The following is a 25,811-nucleotide window of genomic DNA, read 5'->3' as shown; positions in this document are numbered from 1 at the left end:
TACACTTGGATATATTGGTAGGCCAGACTTGATTGTGATTATTTCAGGCCCAAATTGTGGAGGTGTTAAATGACTAACAGCAATTTCGTTCACTACAGATTGTCTGTATTTTTATCCCCTACCATAGATGGAAAAGTGGGATGGGGGCACATTAAGCAGAAAAGCGAAGCAGGAAGTGTGAAATTCCTTTGATAAAACTTGCAACTTCCCACAAGTGCTTTGTCAGGGTTTGTTTGTTTTTATGGGAAACAAATCTGCTACAGGATGTCAGACCTTTGCCTCAGCATGTTTGGCATTACAGTGCCAGTTGTAATTATGGAAAAATAGTTTACCAATGGACAGAATTATATAGTGAAACTTGAGTTTTTAAAAAATGCTTGGCTTTCCAGATGAAATGCCCCGAAAGCATGTGAGGACTGCCTTCCAAACAACAAACATGTTTAAAATCCATCTTTAATGTTTTGAAGTTTGCAGGAGCAATTTACTAATTTATATAGAAAGTATAACACTGTTAATACACACATTGAGAGTATTCCCAACATTTCTATTGCATAATCAACACTAGGTTATTGAGTGCTGAGAACGTTCAGACCTAGCAAAGGATAGCTGAGGTATGGACAACTTTCCGTGTACCCCTCTGCCAGACTTGTACATTCCTAACTTAAAATGACATTTAATGGTTACCAAAGTATAAAAAGTTAAATGCATAATTTCAAATACAGACTACAAAGTGCGATGGAATGCCTTGTCATACTCGTGACCTGCAGTATGCTGTATCTCTGGGGTGGTTTTCAAGATCTCAGAGGATCCCACCTGCTAAGTTTATGGTCTTTTGACTAGCACCCCTTTCAGTTATAATTTACTTAAACGGGTGAGGCTGAATCCTGCCAGCAGTGAAGACATTTCTAATTAGCCCTAGCTCAGGGCAGCACAGTCAAGGATCTGATGAAGTCTGTGTTCTCTGTTAGGATAGGAAGGGATCACTCTCTCGGAGGCTGCTGGCTATCTACTGGTTGGTATGCATGCTTTCCTTGCTGCTAAAAGAGCCACGGACATTACTGACAAGTCAAAGTGTAGGTGGCTGTAGTTCACTTGGTACCACCTATGGGCCCAAACCAGCATCTGAAGTTCCTTTCTGCGAGCATGGTACCAGAACCATATGCCCCTAGGCTTTGTGAGACAGAACCTTGCAATCTTTGTTGAGGCTGGGATGCAGCAGCTACCACACTGGCAAAAAGCTATTGCCATAATCCGTTTCAAGCTTCTTGCTCCACAGGACTTTTAGCCTGTGACTGTTTCTGCATAACACTTTTGATTTTCAGCTTCCAGAACAAATATTATAAGATCAGCAATCAGTACCAGTCCTTGATCACATTCCTTCGTCCTCCTTATAACCTTACCTTAGCTCTCCTCTGGATTTGTGCCTTTATGCATATCTCTGACACTCATTTACCTGACCTTCCTCTGTGAGATTTTATTTCCTTGCTTCCATGTTTGTTTGCTGATAGAGGGCACTGTGATACTACCTGTTGTGTTCTCTGGCCTTGTTGAAGACTTCAGACTTTTACTAGCAGTAGAACTGCATTTCCATTGTACAGTCTTGATACAGTTGAAATCAAATCTCAGGCCCGGAAACCCTCAAGCGCAGTGAGGGTCCTCTGCCTCCATCAAGTATTTTCTTACAGTATTACCAACATTTGAATTCTGCATACTGAAAACAATAAAAGTGAATTGATCAGAGCAAAGCTGAACCTTTTTCGGCCTGCTTGGCCACCTCACAAATGGGTACTGATCCTCGAGAGTATTGTAGTCCTACACCCTGGTATGCAGTGCAGTTTGTCTGCAGCTCCGATTCCAGGGTCCTTCCTTAAGAACTGGAAAAATAGACGTTATTTTGTAACTCCTTCTGGTGGCACAACTTCCAAAAGCATCTGAAGGTGCATGGTGATTGGCCCTGCAATACAGAAATTGTAGTGTTTACTGACTTCGTTAGAAATACATGTTACACTGCTAATTTGCAGGGTTTTATCTTTTTCCTTTTGCAGATGGTTTATCTTAAATCCAAAGATGATTGGAAAAGCTTTTAGCATTTCCACTTTCCCCACAACCAAGTTGAAATGGATTTAGAAAATTCTGGTTTCCCTTCCACCAAGTTCTGTTTCTAGGTAACATTGCCTCCTGCTGTATAAGGAGGCCAAATGGAGTGGGGTTAATGCTGAGCATTTCAAATAATTTTGAAACCAATCTAATTGCAATGTCATTCCCAGAAATTAGAGGGTCATTACCCACCAGTTCCAAAAATGGCACTATGAAACTACCATAATTTTTTTGTCCCCCTGAAGCTCTAGTTTTGTTCAGTTTATATGCTTAGTATTAACTTGTCAAGACTGTGGGCTGATTTCATACAACCGTTTTAACAACATGATGAAATGAGAAATTGCAATTTGTTGGCATGGTGACTGAGCAAGGGGTGAAGGCATCCTCATTTACAATGTTTCAGTCAATGTTTCAAATGTCTTCTCAGAGGAGGTAAAATGATCTTTGGCATTCATTGAAGCATTCACAGAACCAGAAGACCCCCCCCCAAATGACACTGGAGGCTTTACTCTGCCACCCTTGCATCAAACTGTGTGTGCAAATCTCATTCTGGGAAAAAAATCAGAGAAAATAGTAGCAAGTTATGACCCCTCCACCAGTGTCTACAGTGGGGGCTGCATTAAGACAGCTGCCTTGAAGGGAGGTGGGCAAAATGCATTATTTTCTGTAGCCAGAAGATCGAGCAATTATTTCTTGGCATGTGGCAAGCGGGTCATGTGCTAATGCCCCACAGGGTCCCTGGAATAAGCCATTTATTACCTGGCAGGGCTCCTACCTGCCATGCAGCTTTCTAAAGAACAAGTGGCCTTCCAAGAAAAAAATGGTAAAGTCTGCTGTGAAACAATCATATGCTGTAATTCAGAGATAAGACCTTAAGAAGAATGAAGCTAGCTCTGACCAAAGATCTGTGTAGTCCCACTTTATGGTGGACAACCCAATGCCTCCAGGAAGCCTGGGAGCAGGGCAGGAGTGCAATAGTCTCATTGCTCATATTCCCCAACAACTTCTATTCAGAGTTACGCTCAGGGCTTTTTTTCAGCGGGAACGTGGTGGAACGGAGTTCCGGCACCTCTTAAAATGGTCACGTGCCTGGTGGCTCCGCCCCCTGATCTCCAGACAGAGGGTAGTTTAGATTGCCCTCTGCATGGCATGGAGGGCAATCTAAACCCCTCTGGAGATCGGGGTGGGGCCACTAGCCATGTGACCATTTTTGCCAAGGGCAATTTAAACTTTAAAAAACTCCCCCCTTGTTCCAGCTGACCCAAAGTGATGTCATTGTGCGGTCTTGAATTCCACCACCTCTTTTCCCAGAAAAAAAGCACTGGTTACACTGCCTCTGAACATTTAGCCTTCATTGCTAAATCCAGAAGATCTTGCTATATAGTTTTTTTCCCCATTAGTATGATTCTATTTGTAATAAAATACCAGAACACATTGTAGCAACACACACAATTTCCTGCCATTGTCACAAATTCATCCTTGTTACATATAAGTCCCTGTTGTTTTTTAAAGAATGTTTACTTACTTGAAATTTTTTGAGCCCAACTGAACTTAAAATGAATGAAAAGGACATAAAAGATAAGTCCACTAAGAATAAACAAAACGCAGTACAAATATGGCAGTTCTGGAGCAGTGATAATCGGTGCCAGGACCAGCACAATGGAAACTAATGTCACAATGATGGGGATGATCAGGGGCACCTGTGGAAGAGAAAAACACAATTGTGATGCGATGGTTGGGGTCCTTGATTGGCTTGGAACTGATGGGGCCAGCTGCCAAGGATGGTTATTGGGATCCTCAAGATGGAAAAAATTAAACAGTTTAGTTCACACCCACCATTTTTGCATGGTTTCTTCGGTCTTTTCCCATTGTTGCAGAAGGCATGGAGAAATGTTGCTCATGGAGTTTTTTGAGAGGTTAATGTAGAATATTTAGAACAATAGGAAATGGGGTCACATGGACAACAGGAAAGCAGATAAAAGTCTCAAGAGAATTTACAGTAAACTTGATTTGGAGAGTGGGTGGGGTTTGGGGAGGGCCCTCAGCAGGGTTTAATGCCATACAGTCCACCCTCCAAAGCAGTCATTTTTGCCAGGGGGACTGATCCCTGTGGTCTGGAGATCTGTTGTAAGTCTGGGAGGTTTCCAGTTCCCACCTAGAGGTTGGCAACCCTAATTTACAAAGATGCTATTCAATACTACTGTTTAGAGCGGGTTAAGGCTACTTTATAGGTGCCGAACCCAGAGTGGCCATTTTGCAACGCAAACAACAAACCAATGAAGGTGAGGAATGTCTTCTGGGCATTACACTTACACGGATGGGCCTTTCATGTTCTTTTCTTGTAAAGCGCATAACAATGAGTCCCAGCGCAGTCAAGCCATAGAATATCCAAGAGGCAAAGCTAAAGTAGTTGATTAGAGTTTCGATATCTCCGGGTATGATATAAATGATGCCTATTGCAGCCTAGAACCAAAAGAAGATGGAAGAATAATTTCACAGTGTAGCAGCTATGCTAATACTTACGTACTGATGGAACAAATATGAATTGTAATTCTCATGCTGCTTACTGAAGGCTAGTTTTAGGATCAAATCGCTTGCGGGAGATTCATGATCAGATTACCAGACATTTTTTTAAGCAGCCCAGGAGAGTAGTTTGAGTTGGGTCTGTGGTCCTGGGGCAGGGGAGGGAAAAAATATATTGAGCCATCTAATTCTGGATCTCCCATGAAAAGCATAGCTTGACTGTTGTTTAAATAAATAGGCCTGTCTTCCAGCCAGTTTGAAATTGTATTCCTAATATTTGGAGGCTTTCCAATAAAAGACTTCTATATTAAAACTTCTCTGTGTTATCAGGAGTCGGCATCTAATCTCAGAGCTTTCAACAAAACTTGAGGGCTAAATAGTAGAAATCTGTTCCGTTTTGCTGGCAGGTCTACTTGAGATGCTTCAAAAATTATACTTACATAAAATATGATTGCTGGCGCTGGAGTTAAGCGCTTAACACTGATGTAGGACAGCACCTTTAACATATGCCCTTCACGACCTGCTACATAAATAAGCCTAGTGAAACAAATTTCGGAGGTTAGCTGTTTGGATGGGGAGCCCAAATGCAAAGACGGACAAGAATGTAGTACTTTTAATAGTTTGTAGAATGAGAAAATGTAAGGGCAAAACAAATGTGCTGAAACTATATCTGGCTGGTTAGTATTTTGATATGAGAGGTCATTCTGAGGTGTGCCCGCCACAGCACTGTAGAGTTTGTGATGGATAACACACAAAACCCTTTACCATGTGGTAACTTACCACAGAATGTGCGAGACCACTTACAAAGCTGGATGCCCAGTTGATAAGGAAATCCTTATCATCCCACTGCTTCCCTGGACTTCCGATCAGGTGCAGTGGTAGGACAAGATCTGCTTCACTGCTTGGCAAGACGACACAGATGACCAGCTTAATAAGTGGTCTACTGAAACCATGGTCATGGCTTTGCCACTTGATAGAAGGGCATACACATTTGCTTAATCACATTATTTAAATTCTGTCTTGTTGGGTTTAGAGGAGGAGCAGTCTAGAACCCCCCAACAACATTTGTGAATACAAGCAATGTAAAAGCTAAATCATAACATGGATTTGTAAGAGGAAATGGAGGCAGGAGAGAGGACAATTGATTGAAAAAGACCTTCCCCCCCACCTAAAGCCCAGAAACAAAATCTAAACAACCTTTTAAAATGTTCCTGAACATGGAAAAACAATGGCCACACTAGTAGCAGAAGAAGAAACAACCAGGTGCAAAGTGGAAGAGTTTATTAAGGTTTTTTGCTCCCTACGCAATTGAAAACATTAAAGCAAAATTGCTCTAGGTAAATTTGTAACATGCTCGGATGGGTTTTCTTGTACGATATTTTAATGTTTTCAGTTTTATTATTTATTGTTTTAATTGACATATTTTGTTCTCATGGCATTTTATAATAGACGCCCCTGAAGAAGCTCAAGGCGAAACGCATAGGAATCAAAACACCTTAATAAACTCTTCTGCCTTCAGCCTGCTTGTTTCTTCTTCTGCCTGCACACCGAAAACATTTGATTATTCTGCAAAGAAAAATAAAGAGGCAATGCTGAGTATATCCAGGAGTAAGAGCATGATTGTGTGTTTGCCTGCTTCCTGGCTTCTACGAGCGATCCTACATAGCTAATGTGAAGGTGCAGTGAACAGTTCATTGGCTCCAGTAGGAGCGTGACAGGGTCTCTGACTCCCTCCATCGCACCCCATGTTTAAGCATTGATATAAAAACTGTGCAATACAGGAGGGTATGAGGAGCTAGGAATAATGACTGCCGTTTGATGAAGAAGAAAACTGCTGATGTTATTTTAGAATTTTAAATAATTGTGTATTTAGAAAACAGGATGATGTCACCACATGTCCTGTGACCTGTGAAGGACAACTAAGAATTCTTTGCTGACTGAGTCTCCAACATGAACCTGCTTTGGGGGGTTCTTTGGGCATCTGACTGACTGCTGTTGGAGAAAGAAGGGTTGGGTCCAATGGGAGAAAGCCTCCTTCCGGTGGACACCTTCCCGCCATCGAAGAAAGTGAAAGGAAGCCAGAGAACTGAGGCTGTCTGATGTAATGAGGCCATTTCAGTGTTCTCAGTCCCCTGCACAGATACCTGCAATCTAAATCCTATGAAATGTGTTTAGACTAACTTGTATATTGATATTGGAGATGCGTATCCAGTCCGATAGCTTTGAGTTTTACCTGCCAGCAGTAAAGCAAGTGCCATTGGCAGACCCGATGGCTGAAAAAGCCACAAAGAGAGGAACCACCCAAGAAGCAGGATAAAGAACTCTGTCTCCAAATGTCTGTGAAGGGAGAAATGAAAACAAGGCACAGTTTTAAAAGACTTTAGCAGCCAGCTGATGAGGTATGTAGAGAAACAGCCGCTATAAAACATTTGAGGATTTGAGTCCAGTGGCACCTAAAAGACCAACGAGATTTTCAAGGTATAAGCTTTTGAGAGTGAAAGTTCTCCTCTTCAGGTATGGGGAAAAGGGAACTCTGACTCTCAAAAGCTTACACCCTGAAAATCTGGTTGGTCTTTATGGGGCCACTGGACTCAGATCCTGTTGTTTTACTGCAGTGTCTTTACTGCAGCGATAGAAGTGTCTTCTTGTGAGATTTCGCTGTTTTGCAGAATAAGGTAAGCCATGTGGAATCGGCCCAACACGGCTACCCACCTGAAGCCACCGTAAAGGCAGAGGTTTGTATTTCCACTAGCTGAACCCAGACCTGAAGTAAAAATAGGTTTTAGAAAGTTCTTGGCATGTTTAACAACTCACCACAGCAACGGCTGGGGACTGCAGAAGTTCTGTCGCTGTCATAACCGTGAAATATGAAATGTTGATCAAAGTATAACAAACGGTGACCAGTGGGATTCCAATAATGATAGCCAGAGGTAGATTCCTGAATAATATACAGACATATACTATCAGATTATTCCCCCTATTGTTTAGAAAAATAAATTGCTAGCATCTTCAGAAAAATAGCTGATGCCTTTCTATAAACATGAATGAGCAATATTTATTTCATTTATACTCCACCTTTCTCCCCAATGAGGGCTCGTAGCAACTTACATTGTTATCTTCTCCACCATTTTATCCTCGCAACCCCCCTGTGAAGGAAGTTAGGCTGAGAGCCTGTGACTTGCCCAAGGTCACCCAGTGAACTTCTACAGCAGAGCGGGGATTTGAACGTGGACTCCTCCGATTCTAGCCCAACAGTCTAATCACTACAGCCTGCTCTTATTAAACAAGTCTCAAATATTTTTGTACATTGGAATTTTATGTGATCGTCGTGTTCCATTTTTACGCTGGATTGTTTTAATTGTGGCAAGCTGCCTCGAGGGAAGTATAACGAACACACACAAATGCATTATTGAAAATTAACTCGAGTCCTTCTTTCGGTAAGAAAGCATATTGCTTGTTCATGTCTATGGAGAGACCCAGGATGGGCTATATATTTTCTAGACTTCCATGATCTTTTAAAGGAACTCAGTGGGGGACGTGTTGGCATATATTCTACCTGAGGCTGGTAGGGAGTCTTGCTCCAGCCTAAGTGGCATTTCCATTGGGCAATATCTACTTAAGTTGAAGACAGACTTCCAACTTTTCTCAGTTGAGCGGTAGGATATATCCTGCTGTTTATTATTTTTTTATCTCACTTTTCCAAAAGAAAAACTCAAGGCAGCTAAAAGAAGAAGTATGAAATATAGAGTGGTGAAAACAGGCCCAGGAGGAAAGGGAACAAACTTAGGGTCACTCTACATGAGACATCTGACATGTGAAGAACACGTGTCAGGAGATGCAATGTTAGTCGGGAAGGGTAGTCTTAAAAGACAAAGCCAGCAGCAGGGCGAAGACTTTGCTATACACTGGAGCTGTGTGAAGGGGCTATGAAATGCCAGAAGGGAAACTTCAGCCCATTATAAGCTCTCCAGGTCCAAGTCCAACTTTGGAAGGCAGCTCCAGCCTATTTCCATTCTTCACTGCCCTTTGGTTGCCATCCCATAGTTTTAGATTGGAGAGGTGAAATTGACAGAGCCTTTAGGGAGGCAAAGATGAAATTAACAAACCCTCTGAGGAGCGATCTCCATTGGCTGTGCCTTTTAAAACTACTCTTCCCAGCTAACATTGCATCTCCCTACACTTGATGAACACACGGCCAAGGCATCTCATGTGTAGCGAGACTCTTGGTCCTCCCTGTCTCTCCTGCAGAGCAGCTGGAGTGGGGTGGGGAGAGATCTGAGCACAGCAGGCTGGTGGAAACAGGCCCCGTCTCTCCACTTTCTGCTAAGCTACAGAGTGGCTGCTTGATGGTGTCTGGCAAGTGCTGAGGACCCAAAGAAGGAGGGAACACCTTAACACCTTCCCCACTGAAAAATTCTCTCCCTCCCTCCCTCCAGCTACTGCTCCTGTTACTGCTGGAGAAAACATACAGGTAAAAGCAGTTTGGAGCAGGTGGGTAGAAATGATCTTTTCAACAGGCAAATGGCATAAAGGGAACGATAGAATCTCATCCACTACCACTCCCTGGTATGGCTTCAGATTTCAGCCCATATAGCATAAAAAAGGAAGTCTTTTTTAAAAAAAACAGAATATATTGCCAGTATAGGGGAGACCAATGGACTGAACAAATACAAAACTAAAACACACAAGTGACAGAACACTTAACCAGATGGGTATGATATAAAAATGCTGTTTCGGCTGCTTAAGTTGTGTTTTTCTTACCTGTAAGGATTTTTAAGCTCTTCTGTGATATAATTGAGCTGATTCCTGGAAGAAAAGAAGCACCAAAAAACATTTTTCAAGGCTGCACTCCCATCTCTATGTATTTAGAAGCAGGTCCATAGAGCTTGGTAGGTCTCCTCTCTGGGTAAACATGCACCGAGCAGCAAACTGCTTACTTGGAAATCAGAACATCTTTCTGCAGCCTTTGTAACACTGTTGTTGATAAGACTTAAATTTCCTTTACTTAGTATGCCTTTTTAACCTCAATTTTTTAAAAAATAGACTCGGTCAGATATTTACAAGCAGGGCTTTTTTTCAGCTGGAATGCGGTGGAACGGAGTTCCGGCACCTCTTGAAAATGGTCACATGGCTGGTGGCCCCACGGAGGGCAATCTCAACTCCCCTCTGTCTGGAGATCAGGGGGCAGGGCCACCAGCCATGTGATCATTTTCGCCAAGGGCAACCCACTGAGTTCCACCACCTCTTTTCCCAGAAAAAAGCCCTGTTTACAAGGTGATTTGAGGCTAGTGTAATCCCATGAGATTATTCCTGTGATGATAGTCTCCAGTTCCTAGTTCTCCCTGAGGTGGTATAGCTATATCTAGGCGATACTACTTCTAGCAATAAGTAAGGGTGCCCATGCTTAAAAACTGCCTCCATATTTCCCCCTCCCCCCCAAAAAACCCTACATGACAGAAGTACGTCAACAAGTCAGTTGCCAGCCTATTCTTGACATGCCAGTTTCTTATGTTCAGGAGCAGGCCTGAGATCTGCTGACCGAGGCCTGTAGTTAACCAGAGATGCTTGGCTTTGCCATGCAGCCCCAGCCCTGCACTGCTTGTACCACCATTCCAATGATGTTCCCATTTCTCAGCCTTCTGCTTCCACAAGCGACCGCTTAGAGGCTGGTGGGGAGAAATAGCTCTGTTTGACCCAAGCATCCACATCAGGGATGGGACATTGCCCCTGAGTACCTCTGGAGCAATCACCCATGGAAACAATGGCTATTTTCCCAGTCTGATGGACATAGCAGCAGTCGTATTTGGTACTATATGATTTAACCAAGGGGGAGTTGCATACAGAACACTGATTTTTTTTAAAAAAAATCCTGCCTTTCCACACAATTAGGGCTCTCAAGATAGTGAAAAGTTAACAAAAATATATATAAACGATCAATTCAAAACAGGAAGGAGGGTCAGTAAGGGAATGCCAGACAAAAGAAAAGGAGGCAATCCTTAAGGTACACTGGTCCCAAAAGCAAAAGTTCTTCGGCCATGGCAGAAGGTGATAACAACATTTGATTTATATATTCTGCCCTTCAAGACAACTTAATGCCACGCTCAGAGCAGTTTACAAAGTGTGTTATTATTATCCTCACGACAATCATCCGGTGAGGTGGGTGGGGCTGAGAGAGCTCTGAGAGAGCTGCAACTAAGAGCTAAAGTACAAGAGATGAATTACACGAGGACATGCACGTGAAGGGAGTTGCAATGTTAGCCGGGAAGCTGAGTTTTAAAAGAGATTGGAAGGCTTTGTCAATTTTCCCTCTCTACAGAGCCAGCAAAGATCGCTTCCCAGAGGATTTTCTAATTTCCTCTTTGCCTCTGGAAGGCTCTGTCAGCTTCATCTCCCCCTTCTAGGAGGCAAAGAGGAAATAAACCCTCTGAGGAGTGATCTCTGCTGGCTCAGGAAAGAGGAGAGGGGAAATTGACAATGTCTTCTGATCTCTTTTAAAACTCAGCTTCCTAGCTAACATTGCAACTCCTTTCACGTGAGCATCCTCGTGTAATTCGTCTCTTGTAGTTTAGCCCTGAGCCAAGGGTGCCCATCTGGCTTCAAGTGGAGGAGTGGGGAATCCAACCCGGTTCTCCAGATTAGAGACCTGCTGCTCTTGACCACTAGACCAAACTGATGATAGATGGGGATGAACAAATCACCCTGTGGAAGGAATTCCACAGTTTTGGTACCACAACCGAGAAGGCCTTTTATCAGCTTGCTAACCATCTAGCCTCAGATGGAAGGGCCCCCCAAAACAGGGCCGTAAAAGAGTACTGTCATGGGGCCAAGCTACACATGACGAATGACATTTGAACGGCAAGTGGATTGAGTGGAGGGCAAGTGAACAGGGAGAAATACACTTGCCGTTCAAGTGTCATTCGTCATGTGTAGCTTGGCCCATGGTCTGGTAGCTTCATAAGCTTCATAAGAAAGTAGGCAATTCTTAAGGTACACTGATCCCAAGCTGTATTTCCATTTTGTACCTAATGAATTATATTTATACAGCCATGGTGGATCCCACAATAATATATGTTTATTTACTGGATGTGAATGTTCATAAAAATGCTCAGGGTGTCTTACAAAATTAACACATAACAGAAAACGAAATATCAATTAAAACAATCTAAACCAGCAACAAAACACAGGTAAGAGTAAAAAGCAAATTCAAAGCTGCTGCTGAAATCAACCTCTCTTTCAGATAAGCTCCTTTCCCCAGGTGTTTGCTGCTGTGACTCTTAGAAGCCAGAAAGCAAACTCCAGCATTTCCAGAATTTATGACAGTATGACGAGTAAAGATTAAAATCAGGCACTAAAAGTTTATCTGTTGATAACAAACAGTTATACTTTAACTGCTAACAGTAATAAAATCGTATTACCATCCATCATATGCCCAGAGTCCATTATAAAAAGCCAGGCTAATAGCACCCACCGAAAGAGGGGGGCCATCGAATGAATTTTGAAAGTTTTGTGTGTTTCCTGCAAACAAACAAACTACATCAATACTTTATACATAAACTTTTAATGCCTCTGACGAAGAGGGCCACAGTTCTTTCATTTTTACAGCACCGAACGACTCTCTGCTATTTTTATATCAATGTCATATTTGCCTGGGAACAGTGATTTTAAGATCTTTGCATATGGTCTTTCCCCCCAGGGATACTGTTGTGCATGCCCCCCACATTTCAGACCGACCACGTGATTTATCTTCTGCAGTATCTGTAATTTTGGGGAAAGTGCACTGATTTTGCACAGCAAATGGGGCATATACTCTCCAGGCATACCAAAGGCACAAATCTCGTTCCTTAAACAAAAAAATAAGTGGCTGGCCTCAGTTAATAATAATGCCATAGTTATCACATGTAGTCATTTTCCACAAACAATAACAAAGAATCCAGTGGCATCTTATGGCATCTTACCTTGTGTGTTGTGGCAGAAGCTTCCATAAGCCAGAATCCACCTTACCATATGCATGAAGTATGTATTTACCTGCATGCACACACACCAATAGATACAGGCTCACATGCACACACGAATATATATGCCAACTAAGTGCAATACTTCATGCCTCTGATGAAGTGGGTTCTGGCTCACAAAAGCCCATACCACAGGACACGCAAAAGACAAACACAACTGCCAATCTGGAATTGATCAGCCTCAAATTATTTTCAAGAATGCTTTTATATTATCCTTCTCAAGATCTTAGTACTGTCTCTTTTTTTCTTTTGGAAGTGGTAATTGCCCCTAGCTTGAAGCTAGCTTTTACACACATACTGGAGCAGAACAGACAGGTTGCTTTATCTGTAGCAGTTGTATTTCAAGCGGCCACCTGTGCATTCACATGTCCCACCCACCTTCCCCACAGCAGGTGCCAAAGTTGTTGCAGTGCACTCTTGCATTGTAGAAGAGACTGTGAGGGAAGGTGCGACTGTGCTTCCTTAGGCACATGCAGTCTGAGCTACATGCCTGAGGGGAGAAGATTCCCACATCGAAATGTTGCTTCTAAAGGCTTAAACTCTGTACGCTCGTCCATGTGATGCACAAAGACCATGAAGAAGTGATCGTCCCCCTTTATGTTTCTTGGGAGGGAAGTTGGTGTGGTATAGCCCGACCTCATCAGATCCTGGAAGCTAAGTAGGGTCGGTTCTTGAATGCAGGACCACCGAGGAAGACTCTGCAGGGGAAGGCAATGGCAAACCACCTCTGCTTCTTACTTGCCTTGAAGGCCCCTTGCCAGGGTCTCCATAAATTGGTAGTGACTTGCTGGCACATACTTATCTAAGAGGCACTATGCACTGAACAAACCCGAACATTATTCTCTCCCAGGAGCCCACTTCCTATAGTTCTCCCACAGTAGTAGTAATAGTAGTAGTAGTAACAACAACATTCGATTTATATACTGCCCTTCAGGACAACTTAACACCCACTCAGAGAGGTTTACAAAGTGTGTTATTATTATCCCCACAACAATCACCCTGTGAGGTGGGTGGGACTGAGAGAGCTCCGAAGAGCCATGACTGACCCAAAGTCACCCAGCTGGTTTCAAGCAGAGGAGTGGGGAATCAAACCCCGTTCTCCGGATTAGAGTCCTGCGCTCTTAACCACTACACAAAACTGGCTATGATAAAGTTGATAAATAGGTACTTTCCCACACTGAAAGCCACCTCTCCTTCAAACCAAGCCCAATTTTGGGAGAAAAAGCTGTTGCAAATAATCTAGTGATAGCGATGCAAAGACTAACATACCTTTAGCAAGGAGGACAAGTCCACTGACGATGATAATGACAACAATCACCATTTTAGCAGCAGTGAAAAAATTCTGCACATAGCTTGCTAACTTCACGCTCAGAGAATTCACTAGAGAAATGGTCACTAAGAAAAAATACAAAAACAGAGATTCATCAGAAATGTATCAAATCAGATCACACAAGACTCCGATCTTCATTCATTAAAATATTTAGAAGACTGGGTTGGTTTTTTTCCACTTTTCAGCACAATTTTGTTTTTGTTTTTTCCCCCAAATGCCACATTATTTTGTTACAAAATTAATAACAAAGAGCTATCCACACTATTAATAACATAGTGCTGTCCACACTATTAACATCCTTTTGCCATATTAATTGAATACTAAAGTTGGAGTAGCTGAAAATATATAGTGCAACCAAGAGCGAAAATGGCCAGCAAATGAGACCCCAAGGAATGGTTTGTCAAAAGTGGCTGACAGAGGTCTGAGTGTTTGTTTGCAGAGATGAAATTAAATGTTGTGCCATAACACTTCTGTCAATCAGAACACACAAATCTATGGAGCATGGGTCTCACACAGGGCTGTTCATATGCACACAGGCAGAGTTATGTGTTTAAGTAGGATGCTCTTGTGTCTCAAAAGACACATTCTGAGATGTTGTAGAGAGCAAAGGCTCATGGCCAGGGTAGAATTATAGACAGTTTGAAGCTGTCTTTTTAGACATCTCCTTTCATTAGGAATATCATTGTACCTTTGTGTGTTGTGTGGTAAGAAGGGGGAAAGAATGAAAAGCTACTGACGCTAACTATTGACACACTCTCTCCTCTTTGAATGTAGTGATATCCTTGAAGAATGCTGAATTGGACTTAGTGGGCATGTAAAGAGAGTAACGGTACACTTGGTAAACAAGTTATGCTTATACTAGACACTCACTTAGGCTAGAAAAGTTATTCATCGCCCAACTGAATAAGGAATGCTACTGTATTATATTGGTTATAAATGACTGAATATAGTGGTTAGACAGATGGTGCATATAGTGACGAAGAGAGGTTATATATTCTGGTGTGCCTGGAGGAATGTTCCAGACATTTTTCTAAACTTGATCCTATTTGGTTTATTGAAGTGCTGACCACTGCTGCATCATTGTCAATAAAGAGACATCTTCAATACCACTCTGACTTTTCATTTAGTTTCCTTCTCAGGAACTCCTGGTTGGGTAAAAAGAAATGTCTTCATCAGGTGTCTGGGTGCAAGTATCTGAGACAGTGGATGGAGGTGCCACATCATGAGATGCCTTGTGAGACACACATGAATGTACCTCCCCATGTACACTATGCGTCAGGCATGGGCATCACACCGAAAGCTTTGCATCCGGATGCACCTTGCGATGTGAATGAGTCCCTGGGTGTACATTAGTATCTGAAGATCCACATACTCTTGTTTCCCTTACTGCATGAGGGAATCAGCAAACAGCCAATTCACATCACACCGGCGGGTGACAAGCTGATTGGCATCTGGTGTCAGGTGGACCCACAGTTTTGCCCAAGTGCAAAGCCAGCCTCATCCGCCTGTGCGTTTCGCAGTCGTCTCCAGAAAGCACATCTTGCTAATGGCCAAGTACCTCTGCTCCAGCTAGGCAAAAGCCAAATACTCACAAATGGCGGCAGCTGCCAAACACTTGACGACAGCTACAGGAGGGTCACATCCGGGATAAAATGGAGCTGATGCGTACTTGGCAAAGCTGAGGCAAATGATGGCAAAGGAACTGGGCTTTGTAACAACTAGAGAGATCCACGAAAACAAATAGGCGAGTATTGGCCCATAGGCTTCCATAAGGTAAGGATATTCCCCTCCCGATTTGGTTATCATTGTGCCAAGTTCAGCAAAGCACAGTGCCCCTGAGGGAAGAAAAAAAGGGAGTTGGAAAGGACCTTTGAGCTGCAGTCTATTGGTTTCAATGCACCTGATGGTGAGCTCTGTACACAAAAGCTTATGTTACAACACAGTCGTTGGTCTTTAAGTTGCTGCCAAGACTTCTCTCATGTTGGCTGCGGAGAGGCAATCGCAGTTGCCTCTCAAGAACTTTGATTTCAGTTTGTCTTATCCAGAGTTCTCATCGTAAGGGGCACCAGAGTTTAATGGGACCCCCTATAGCAACTCCTTTGCTTGTTTCCAGTTAAACACTATTGTGAGAGGTAGAGCTAGACAGTACCTCCAGTTAGATACAGCACTTGCTGTGGATAACTTGAGTTTCTTCACTATTCCAAAAAAAGTACTTTGCCCAGTTCCCTTTGTACAAGCAATAGCATAAGGGCTGCAGTAACAATCAATCTCGATAGTGCTTAATAAAACTGAAATGTGCATACGGCATAATGAAACAATACCTCTATGATTTGCTTTTGAAAGCGTATCAGAAGAGAGACAATTGCTTTCATTTAGTGCAAGTAGACAGCAAGGAGTCATTTTAGCACATCTACTTGCACATGGAAATCTTCCATGGGAATCCAGCCCTTTGAGCTTCTGGGAAAATGCAGTTTTCTCTTAGATGATTGTAATTATCCCATTTGGGACTGCTCCTCTAGTCTGAGCAGCACATATTGGACAGCGTTCATGCCATCACTTGTTTGTCAAAGACTACCTCAAATTCAGAGGATGACAAATAAAGGGTGGTGAAGAAAAGCAAATATTGGGCTGTCTTGAACTAGCAAGTAATCAACCATAACATGAAATGATATATTACAATAAATGCATGTTTTGAAAGAAAGAAAGAAAGAAAGAAAGAAAGAAAGAAAGAAAGAAAGAAAGAAAGAAAGAAAGAAAGAAAGAAAGAAAGAAAGAAAGAAAGAAAGAAAGAAAGAAATTACCTAACATAGCCAGAATTCCACAGGCTGTCCAGATGACTAAACAAGGTCCAACTGCTTCAACATTAGCCAGCACAGACTTGGGAGAAATAAAGATCCCTGAACCTATCACAGTTCCAACAATGACACAGACTCCACTGACCAAACCCACCTTGGAAAAGAAAGAGAGGTAAGTGAATTTAACAGTGGTTTGATATTCTAATATTTTATAAGCAACAGGATAAGGGAGCAAAACAAACAAACATGAAGTCAAGGCCTAGCCTAGGGTCATGCAGGCAGGTGATAAGCATAACTGAGCAAAGACAGCTGTGCTTCAAAGGCTTTTGTACCTCACTAAGAACCTCCCAGCCAGGTTTTATCCCCCACTCCTCCACTTGAAGCCAGCTGGGTAACCTTCAGTCAGTCACAGCTTCTCAGAGCTCTCTCAGCCCCACCCACCTCACCGGGGGATTGTCTTGAGGATAATAATAACACTTTGTAAACCGCTCTGAGTGTGGCATTAAGTTGTCCTGAAGGGTGGTATATAAATCGAATGTTGTTGTTGTTATTAAGTTCTGTCAACGCGCTACTCAAGTTCCACCTGGTTCTATCCCAGGTGGAAGCAACATTGCCAGCCATAAGGAGATCTAATATACAACTCTCTACCCCTTTCTCAGTGATGTTTCTTGCCTTGCACTCTCTGCCTTGGGGTAGAAGATTACACTTGTGCTGGGGGGCACTTGTTTGACATGAAGCTGTAAGATCTAGCCTATTTTTATGCCACTTTTTCTATTCAGCATATTCTATCTTTGTTTTTTGTTTCTGTGATGGCACTTACAGAGATAGTATGGTACTATTTTAATTATTTTTCATAACTGTTGCACTTAGCTGCACATACATTTTGCAAAACAGGAAAGAATGAGCACCCGTAAAGAACAAACATATAGGCCTTGTAACATTGACAATGTAAGCCCAGACAAGGAACCGCAAGCGATGGCATAAACCAGATGGCTCCATTTGTGAAGATGAACCCATTTCACTGGATCAAAGCAAGGTCCATCTAGTCCAGCATTCCATTTTCAACTGCAGATGACTCTTGAACTTCAGAAGGCAGGAGTTTAGCGACTTTGGAAGGAAGGTGCCCCTACCGGGCAAAAAAGGAAACTTCAATCTGCATTCTCAGGATCACACATAGAGCCAAACTACGCGAGACAGCAGACACATGTTCTTCATGTTTTTGGTCCCGCAAGGTTCCCTGGGCAGTGTAGTCTTACAAAGAACAGTGGCTTGATGCGATTCTCTGCCGGGGGAAGAGCAATGGGAGGGATTGTCTCTCTTGCAAAAAGCCTCAGCTTGAGTTTTCCTCCAGGAGCTCGGAGGCGGGAACATAACAGGAGGCAGGAAATCCAGGGCTGCATTTATACAAGAGAGAAAGAACCCCCCCCCCCCCACAACTCTTCTCCCCAGCGAAGAATCACATCAAGTGGCTGTTCTTTGTAAGACTACACTACCCAGGGAACCTTGTGGGGCCCAACACACACCCGATCGTCTCATGTAGTTTCCCTCATAGATGCTTGGCCAATCTATTTTTAAACCAATAAATTTTTTCTGTCCTTTTGAATTTCGGCATCTGGTACATGCTATTGATGTGGAAGATGTTGCTACACGAGACTTTGGCAAGGATCACCAGCTTTCCAAGACGGGGAAGGAATGTGCTGTAATAAATGGTCCTTAACACAAATGGTCCTTTGTAGCCAATGCCAATACAACCACTTGCCATTCCAATTATAATAAGCCCTGAAAACAGGTACGGGGAACAACAGTGACAAAACAGGGTTCTTGGGTTATCTCCATTAACATGCAAGGTAATGAGAATCACACAACTTGTCAAACCAAGTAAACATTAACCAGACATTCCAAGGAGCCAAGGGATTTTGTCTGGACTACACAGCCCTTCATGATTCTCTTCACTTTTAGAAACGGACATTCTACTAATTAACTCAGCTGCAAACATTACTGGGGCACTTGGATTGCTTGTTTGTTGCACTGAAACGGGAACTGCCGAGTGGTTTGCTGTTTACAGTGAGGCACCTTTGCCTGACCTGTGAAGGGCAGGAATTCCTCCTGGAGGAAGCGAGAAGGACAGTCCAGGGATCTAATTCTAAGGCCCCACCAAACTCACTGGGGTTCATCTCCAAGTAATCATGATTAGGACTAATTTCCACTTTTTATGAGGCAAGAACATTTTGCCACATGTACACCATTGCTACAACCTAAGGCAGAGTTATGTAGTATGTGTGCTAAATCCCACTGATTTCAGTGGGGTTAGCTCTGGCATGTGGGTCTCGCAGTGAATAGGATATACAGGTCTATAATTATGAGAGCAAATGGGTAGGCACGAGGGGTGACGCAATTCTGTCTCTCCTTGGCATGTGACCACTTCCTACTTACAAACATAGATCAAGATGGGTAACCATGTTATTCTGTCTGTAGCAGCAGAAAAGAGCAAGAGTTGAGTAGTGCCTATAAAACTAACAAAATTTGTGGTAGAGTATGAGATTTAATGAGTCACAGATTTGAAGAAGTGAGCTGTGACTCATGAAAGCTCCTACCCCACCACAATTTTTGTTAGTCTTATAGGTACTATTGGACTCTTGCTCTTTTCTACTACTTAGAGACATGCAACTCCCCTTTGCTCTTTATTCACTGCAGCATAACCAGTATATTCATGGCAAATACACCTACAGAGCAACGTATGTATCAGCTAAACTGTTTTTCCCCCAGGCAATGGCAACAAAAAATGTCTTCATAAAGAGCAAAGAGCCCCTGTCTTCTGTAACATTGGTCAGGTACTGGGGTGTCACTGCAAAAGTCTTTGATACATTTCCCTTAAGGTAAAGGTGGATGTGCATGTACTGTCAGAGGTATTGCTAAAACAGGAATTATTACTTGTAAAGCAACAACTCAAAACAGTTAATTTTAGTGTGAATTATATATGGGGTTGGATCCAGCCACCTTTTTTGCTTAATCTAGCCAAATTCCCATCCTTATTGAAGTCCTTCTCCCACATGGTTTTGATCTATGGCAGGTCCCAAGATCTTCAGTGTAGCCTTTTTTTTTTAATTTAGTCAAAGGGAACACCCTTGCTTTTTCACCAGCTGACAACCAGGTTGCATCAAACCCACAGAGGTGGTCAAACTGCAGCTCAGGAGCCCCATGCAGCTCTTCTAGACGTACCATGTGGCTCCCGGAGGTCTCTGAGCATTGCCGTGGCCATACAGTTTATTTTAGCGGGGAAAGAGGGGAAATAGGCAAGCTGGCAAGCTCCTCCCCTCTTTCCATGCCTTTCCCTGCCTCCCTCCTTTTCCTTCCTAGCAAGGATGTGATGACATGTTTGTAATGTCATGTCCTGTGATGTCACTTCCAGGTTAAAGGTCAGCTGATGGCACTTTCCAAGCTCCACCTTCTTCCAATGATGTCACTTCCAGTATACTGCACCAAACCCCCTCCCCTTCCTGTGATGTCACTCTCAGGGCACTGCCCCAAACCCGCCTCTTCCTCTGAAGTCACTTCAATGCTTCATGTCTTGCAGCTCTCAAACATATAACATTTATTCTATGTGACTTTTACATTAAGCAAGTTTGGCCACCCTGGAATATGACAAAATTCAGCTTTGAAAACAAATAGCCTTGCCTCTTTCTGCAGATTCATGGATTTGGATTTCTTGCTTTCAATAGACAGCCCATCATCAGCTCCCTGGTCTGAGCTCCGTTTTCTGCATCTTATGCTTTCTTCATCCATGTCAGCTTATTAGTAACAAACTCTGCAACCAGCACCAAGAGAATTATAATTTATAAAAATACAAATACAACAAGCTGGATCCCTGCCATGTATCCAAAAGGGATCTTTCCACCTACAGAAGATGCCTTCCTGCTTATGAAAGGAGTGTGCACAGACGTGCCCTTCCATGAGTTGAAGGTCATCTTTGGGCATAATCCCACGGTTTGGAATCAGCCCAATATTAACCCACAAGATGAAAGAGACAAACCAACAAAACTGGTTTCACTTGTTCAAAGTGTTAATGAGTATACATGATACAGTTGCGTAGTTAACACAAAGCAGCCTTCAGCTTGGATAAATACATGCATGGACAGGAAAGACCACATGGTGGCTCCATGAAAGCCATCCTTCGTTTTCTGGAGGGGTATGAAATCTAGGTGTAAATGAGCAAAAATGTGTGCATTGAACTTTTCCTCTAAGAGCCACTACTGCAATTGCCAGTTAGATGTGTAGCTGATGTGTTACGGTAACCTTCAGCTTTGGTGGCCATTTGCATTCAAATTATAGAGGCTCTGGCATCTTTGGATAAGTGAGGAAAACTGAAGAAAAATGCTGTGAACATCCAGTATTTAAATTCTAAGCTGTCAATGAGCAAACCTATTAAATCAAATGGTAAAAGCAAGTAATCAAAATATCAGTTTCTTGTTCAATAGAATAGCCAGTTAACAGCCTGCTTTCTCTGCTCCTTCTTCCCAATTTTCACAAATTATAAAAAGCCACGACTGATATCTTCATAGTTAAGTGCTTTAAAACAGTTACCACTTTTGGGGTAGGGGTGGGGGAATCTGAAGAAAACTTTAACTACATTTATTCCATACATTCATCCATTTGATTAAAAATTACACAACTGCAGTTGTGTAACTTTGTATTTGTACAGATAACTTTGTATTTGTATTTTAAACAAAATCTGAATATTTATCAACTCAAATTATTTTTGTCCAAGGTGACTGATTTGAATCAAGTTGAATTAAATCAGCAATTTAAACCATGATTTAAAACACCAAGAAAAAAATCAATTCAATCCCTGACTGAAATCAAAATTTTCCATGTTGTATTTAGAAACTGCTTCAATAATTGACTGCTATAACCATAAACTCATACTGATTTAAAATGGAAGAGTATTTATACAGCCTCAAAGGGTATACTATAAAGTTTAATAATTATTTTTTACTCTTTTATTTAGTTGTTTGTTTACCAAATTTATCTGCCTTAAGCAGGGCAACCGAGGCAGCAAACAGATTAAAAATATCAGTAATAAAACATTCTGAAAACTATTAAAATGAAACAAATCACATTATTAAAACTCTGAAAGCCAAGCTAAAATATAAGATACATAAAAACAATAATTAAAACACAGGGTAGGAAGGAAAGATCACTGAGAGAACAGCTCAAACAAAAAAGTCCTCATTCACTGGCAATTTTTGACAACAGAAGGGGATAGGCAGGTGTCTCTGGGGAGAGAGTTCTAGAGTTTTGGTGCCACAACCAAAGAAGACCATCTTCCAGGTTGGTACCTAATCTCAAAAGGTGGGAACACCCAAAGCATGGCCTTGGAAGATGACCATAGCTATTGGGTAGGTTCCTAAAGGGAATGGGCAGTCCTTCAGGTTTCTGGTCCCAGGCCATATAGTGCACACCAGCACTTTGAATTGTGCCCTTACAGAAGAGTTAGGGCCAAGCTACAAGTGATGAATGACACTTGAACGGCAAGTGAACAGACTCACAGGTATTCCTCCCTGTTCACTTGCGCTCCACTTGCGCTCACTACACGATCAAGTGGAGCGCAAGTGAACAGGGAGGAATATACATGAGTCTGTTCACTTGCCGTTCAAGTGTCATTCGTCACTTGTAGCTTGGCCCTCAGATGCAATACATTTCAGAGCACATGCAGTGCCATCCTAGGTACAGTTGTGCACTTTCTAAGCCTATTGATTCCAATGGGCTTAGAAGGATGTAACTCTGTTTAGGATTGTGCTGTTAATGCTTGCGACACGCCGCCCCCCCCAAGTTCTCATTTCACATCTGGCAAACGCGACAGCAGACTGAAACAAACACAAGAAGAGGCTGCCTCTTTCCTGCGTCCCTTTTCTGCTTAAACGTGTCCCTTCTTTTTAGGGTGGCCAACTGTCTGGAGGGGGAAAAATTATCTTGCCCCTTTACTAGAGGCTTAATGGAATCTTGTTTACCAGGTGGTGTCATTTTCCTCCTTGCCATGAAAACCTTCAGCTGCCAATCTTCGCACATTAAGCTTCTATTAAAGGGGCAGGACTTTTTATCCAGGTCTGTTGGCAACCCTTTCTTTCGATACCTGGGCTGCTCTGCCGCACACACACACACACACACACACACACACACAATGAAATAATTTCAGATCAGACTAGAGCAGTGCAAGGGACAGAATTAGGGTTGCCAGCCTCCAGGTGGTACCTGGAGATCTCCTGGAATTATAACTCATCTCCAAGTGGCAGAAATCAGTTCCCTTGGAGAAAATGGCTGCTATGAAGAATGAACTCTATGGCAATGTACCCAGCTGAGGCCCCTCCCCTCCCTAAACCCCACCCTCTCAAGACTCCACCCCCAGAATCTGCAGGAATTCCCCAACTTGGACGTGGCAACCCTAGACAGAATGTTTGGCTTGGATATGAAAGCCAAGGTTAAAATCCCCAATCAGCTGGGAAATGTGGTGAGTAGCAAATCACTCACAACAGCCCAGAGTTATTCTGCTGGGAGGATTTCCTCTCCTCTCCCATCCAACTGTTAAAGTTGAGGGCACCAGTTGTCACTTGGGTGGCAGGCACACACGCAGCGCAGGAATCCTGAGCTGGCACCTCCAGGGATATCCATGTAGGATTCAGAGGTGCCAGCAGCAGCACCCTTCTGAATGTGCAGTTTGATCAGCATGTGGAAACCATCCATTCTGGCCACAAATTACCTCCTTGGGAGTTTGCAGCGACCGCCTCTGAGCCTAAACTACTGCAGAGGATGACTCTGAAGAACAGTAAATGGGGTGCGAGATGGCATAATGGTTACATTCAGACTGAGGAGACCTGAGTTCAAATCCCCACTCAGTCAGAAAGCTCACTAGGAGGCTTTGACCAGTCATTCTTCCTCAGCAGAAAATATTTCATATCATTGTTGACAGGGTAGGAAGGAGACCCAGATTCTAAGAGATACCCTTGAATGTACTGAAAAGAATGATGCATCTATCTATCTATCTATCTATCTATCTATCTATCTATCTATCTATCTATCTATCTATCTATCTATCTATCTATCTATCTATCTATCTATCTATCTATCTATCTATCTATCTATCTATCTATCTATCTATCTGCCTGCCTGCCTGCCTGCCTGCCTGCCTGCCTGCCTGCCTGCCTGCCTGCCTGCCTGCCTGCTTGTCAAAGAGAGTTGTGGTTCTCAAAAGCTTATGCTACAATAAACTTGGTTAGTCTTAAAGGTGCTACTGGACTCTTTACTATTTTGCAACTACAGACTAACATGGCTAACACCTCTGGATCTGCAGCTATGTTTGCTATATTAACACTGGACCAAAGCCAAGCATTTTTAAGTCCCTTTGGTAGTTTTCTAGACTAAAAACTATAAGAACTTGTTAAGCATAAGAAGTTACTCAAACTCATACTATGACCATGCACGCTATTTGGGCAATGCAGCATATATTTCTTGGTTCTTTTGACCTTCTGGCTTCATTTTGTAATAACACCCCCAACCTCACCCCACCCTGCTCTTCCGTTTCTAGCTCTCTCTGTGCATGTCCCCAGTGTGGATAACACATTGGAAGAATTTTCACATGTGCCACTTTAAAGTGTTTTTCCAACGCTTCTTCTGCTGTAGGGGGCTCATGTGTGAAAAAACAGAAAAGGCAGATCAGTAGGTGAGAATATCAAGTCTCTCATATGGGAAAAACAAAGGCAGTTTTTAACGTCTCAAAGATCAGATTCTGATGCAAAAAGAAAAACAGGCAATTTTTGATGCACTTGGACAGCGTTTCTGCATCAGCTGAACACCGTGCAAGAAGATTAATTTAAAATTGTGTTTCAACTTTCCAGAGCTTTACAACATGTGGTTTTGGTCTTCACGTGTGGACTGGGGCTTGCAATACCCTACATGACAATAAATTTGCTAACCTTTCAGGTGCCTCAAGACTCCTTATTGTTTTCATTAGAAAATCCTCAAAAATACAGAGAAGAAAACACCATAAAATGACCATGCAACTGTTGAAGACGATGGCTGGTTGATCTGATACATATTTATTCAGGACAAAAATCACATTAAGTTCAGTGGGACTTCCAAATAAGTATCCACAGGGCTACAGCCTTTGGCTGAATCTTTAGGCTGCATATATCGATCCCACATACAGAGTTCTTTTATGCCAATTTTTTTTCCTTTAAAAAAAAAACTTAGGAGACATTTCCTTGAAATGCTAGCTTTGAAGATTTGTATGCCAATACCAAAGTCAATGGCGAAACTCACTATTTTTTCAATAGATTCTTTTGCAGGTTTTTCAGGGCAGCAAGGACCACACTTACCTGGTTAGGTGTTGCGTGTAAACCATTCAGCAGCTGACTGTGATATCCAGTAAGTTTCCCCTGGGCATTTATATAGCCGTTTGGTAAAGAATGTCCATGTCTGAAAGATGGGCCGCTGGGAAACAGCAGCCACTTAAGTACAGAGGTTATAAAAGGTAATTATTAAACCTGAATGCTCCCAAGAAGCATTAAGAGACCAATTAATTCACCTGTCCCACTTCTACATCTCCCTTCCTCCTCCCCCCCCCCCCCGCCCCACTTTGCGGTCTGCCCAAGCACCAAAGTATTTGATTGCACGGTGCAAAGGAACGGAGGCGCCAGAAAATTGCAGGTTGCTGTGATTTAGGAGGACCTCAATGCCTTCTAGTACATTTCAAAAGAAAAAAAAATTGAATCTGGAGAATAGATTAAACGGTGCATCCTGTGGCTGCATCAATAGCTCGGTAAAGGCAATTGCTTTGCAGAGACTTGGAGAAAGCATTGTACTGTTAGTTTATTTTTAAGATTTCCTACTCTTCCTTTCCCCACCAGCTCTGACCCTGCCCTGGGTGGCATATAAAAATCATATAAGCTGCTCTGTACCAAGTCACACAGCTGTTCCATCTATTTCAGCATTGTCTACTCTATTAAGCAACAGTTTGCAGGGTCTTGGACAAAGGCACATGCCTACAACCTGATTTTTCTT

The 25,811-nt window shown here is 42.6% G+C and overlaps 1 protein-coding gene across 1 annotated transcript; it reads right to left on the bottom strand.

Moving 5' to 3' along the window:
- Nucleotides 1–457: 457 nt before the first annotated feature.
- Nucleotides 458–25,228, bottom strand: SLC7A9 (solute carrier family 7 member 9). Its single transcript, XM_055000624.1, has 13 exons — nt 25,127–25,228; nt 20,433–20,562; nt 16,764–16,911; nt 15,555–15,797; nt 13,902–14,027; nt 12,036–12,135; nt 9,382–9,426; nt 7,435–7,558; nt 6,854–6,957; nt 5,061–5,157; nt 4,411–4,560; nt 3,623–3,797; nt 458–1,954 (listed from the first exon to the last, which is right to left on the bottom strand). The coding sequence occupies exons 2-13, from the start codon at nt 20,538–20,540 to the stop codon at nt 1,890–1,892; spliced, it is 1,485 nt and encodes a 494-aa protein (XP_054856599.1). The 5' UTR covers nt 20,541–20,562; nt 25,127–25,228; the 3' UTR covers nt 458–1,889.
- Between the last annotated feature and the right edge of the window lie 583 nt (nt 25,229–25,811).

Source organism: Eublepharis macularius, chromosome 16, assembly GCF_028583425.1.
Source record: "Eublepharis macularius isolate TG4126 chromosome 16, MPM_Emac_v1.0, whole genome shotgun sequence".
Classification (NCBI taxonomy): domain Eukaryota; kingdom Metazoa; phylum Chordata; class Lepidosauria; order Squamata; family Eublepharidae; genus Eublepharis; species Eublepharis macularius.
This window is presented reverse-complemented; position numbering and strand designations above follow the sequence as displayed.

Bases quoted from the DNA above. Each gene is read 5' to 3' on its own strand.
- SLC7A9 (XM_055000624.1), bottom strand. From the start codon at position 20,540: ATGGATGAAGAAAGCATAAGATGCAGAAAACGGAGCTCAGACCAGGGA. The intron at 4,561-5,060 runs GTAAGTATAATT...TTTTGGTTCTAG, and splicing joins CGCCAGCAATCATATTTTAT to GCTGCAATAGGCATCATTTA. The intron at 3,798-4,410 runs GTAAGTGTAATG...TCTCTTCCACAG, and splicing joins AACATGAAAGGCCCATCCGT to GTGCCCCTGATCATCCCCAT.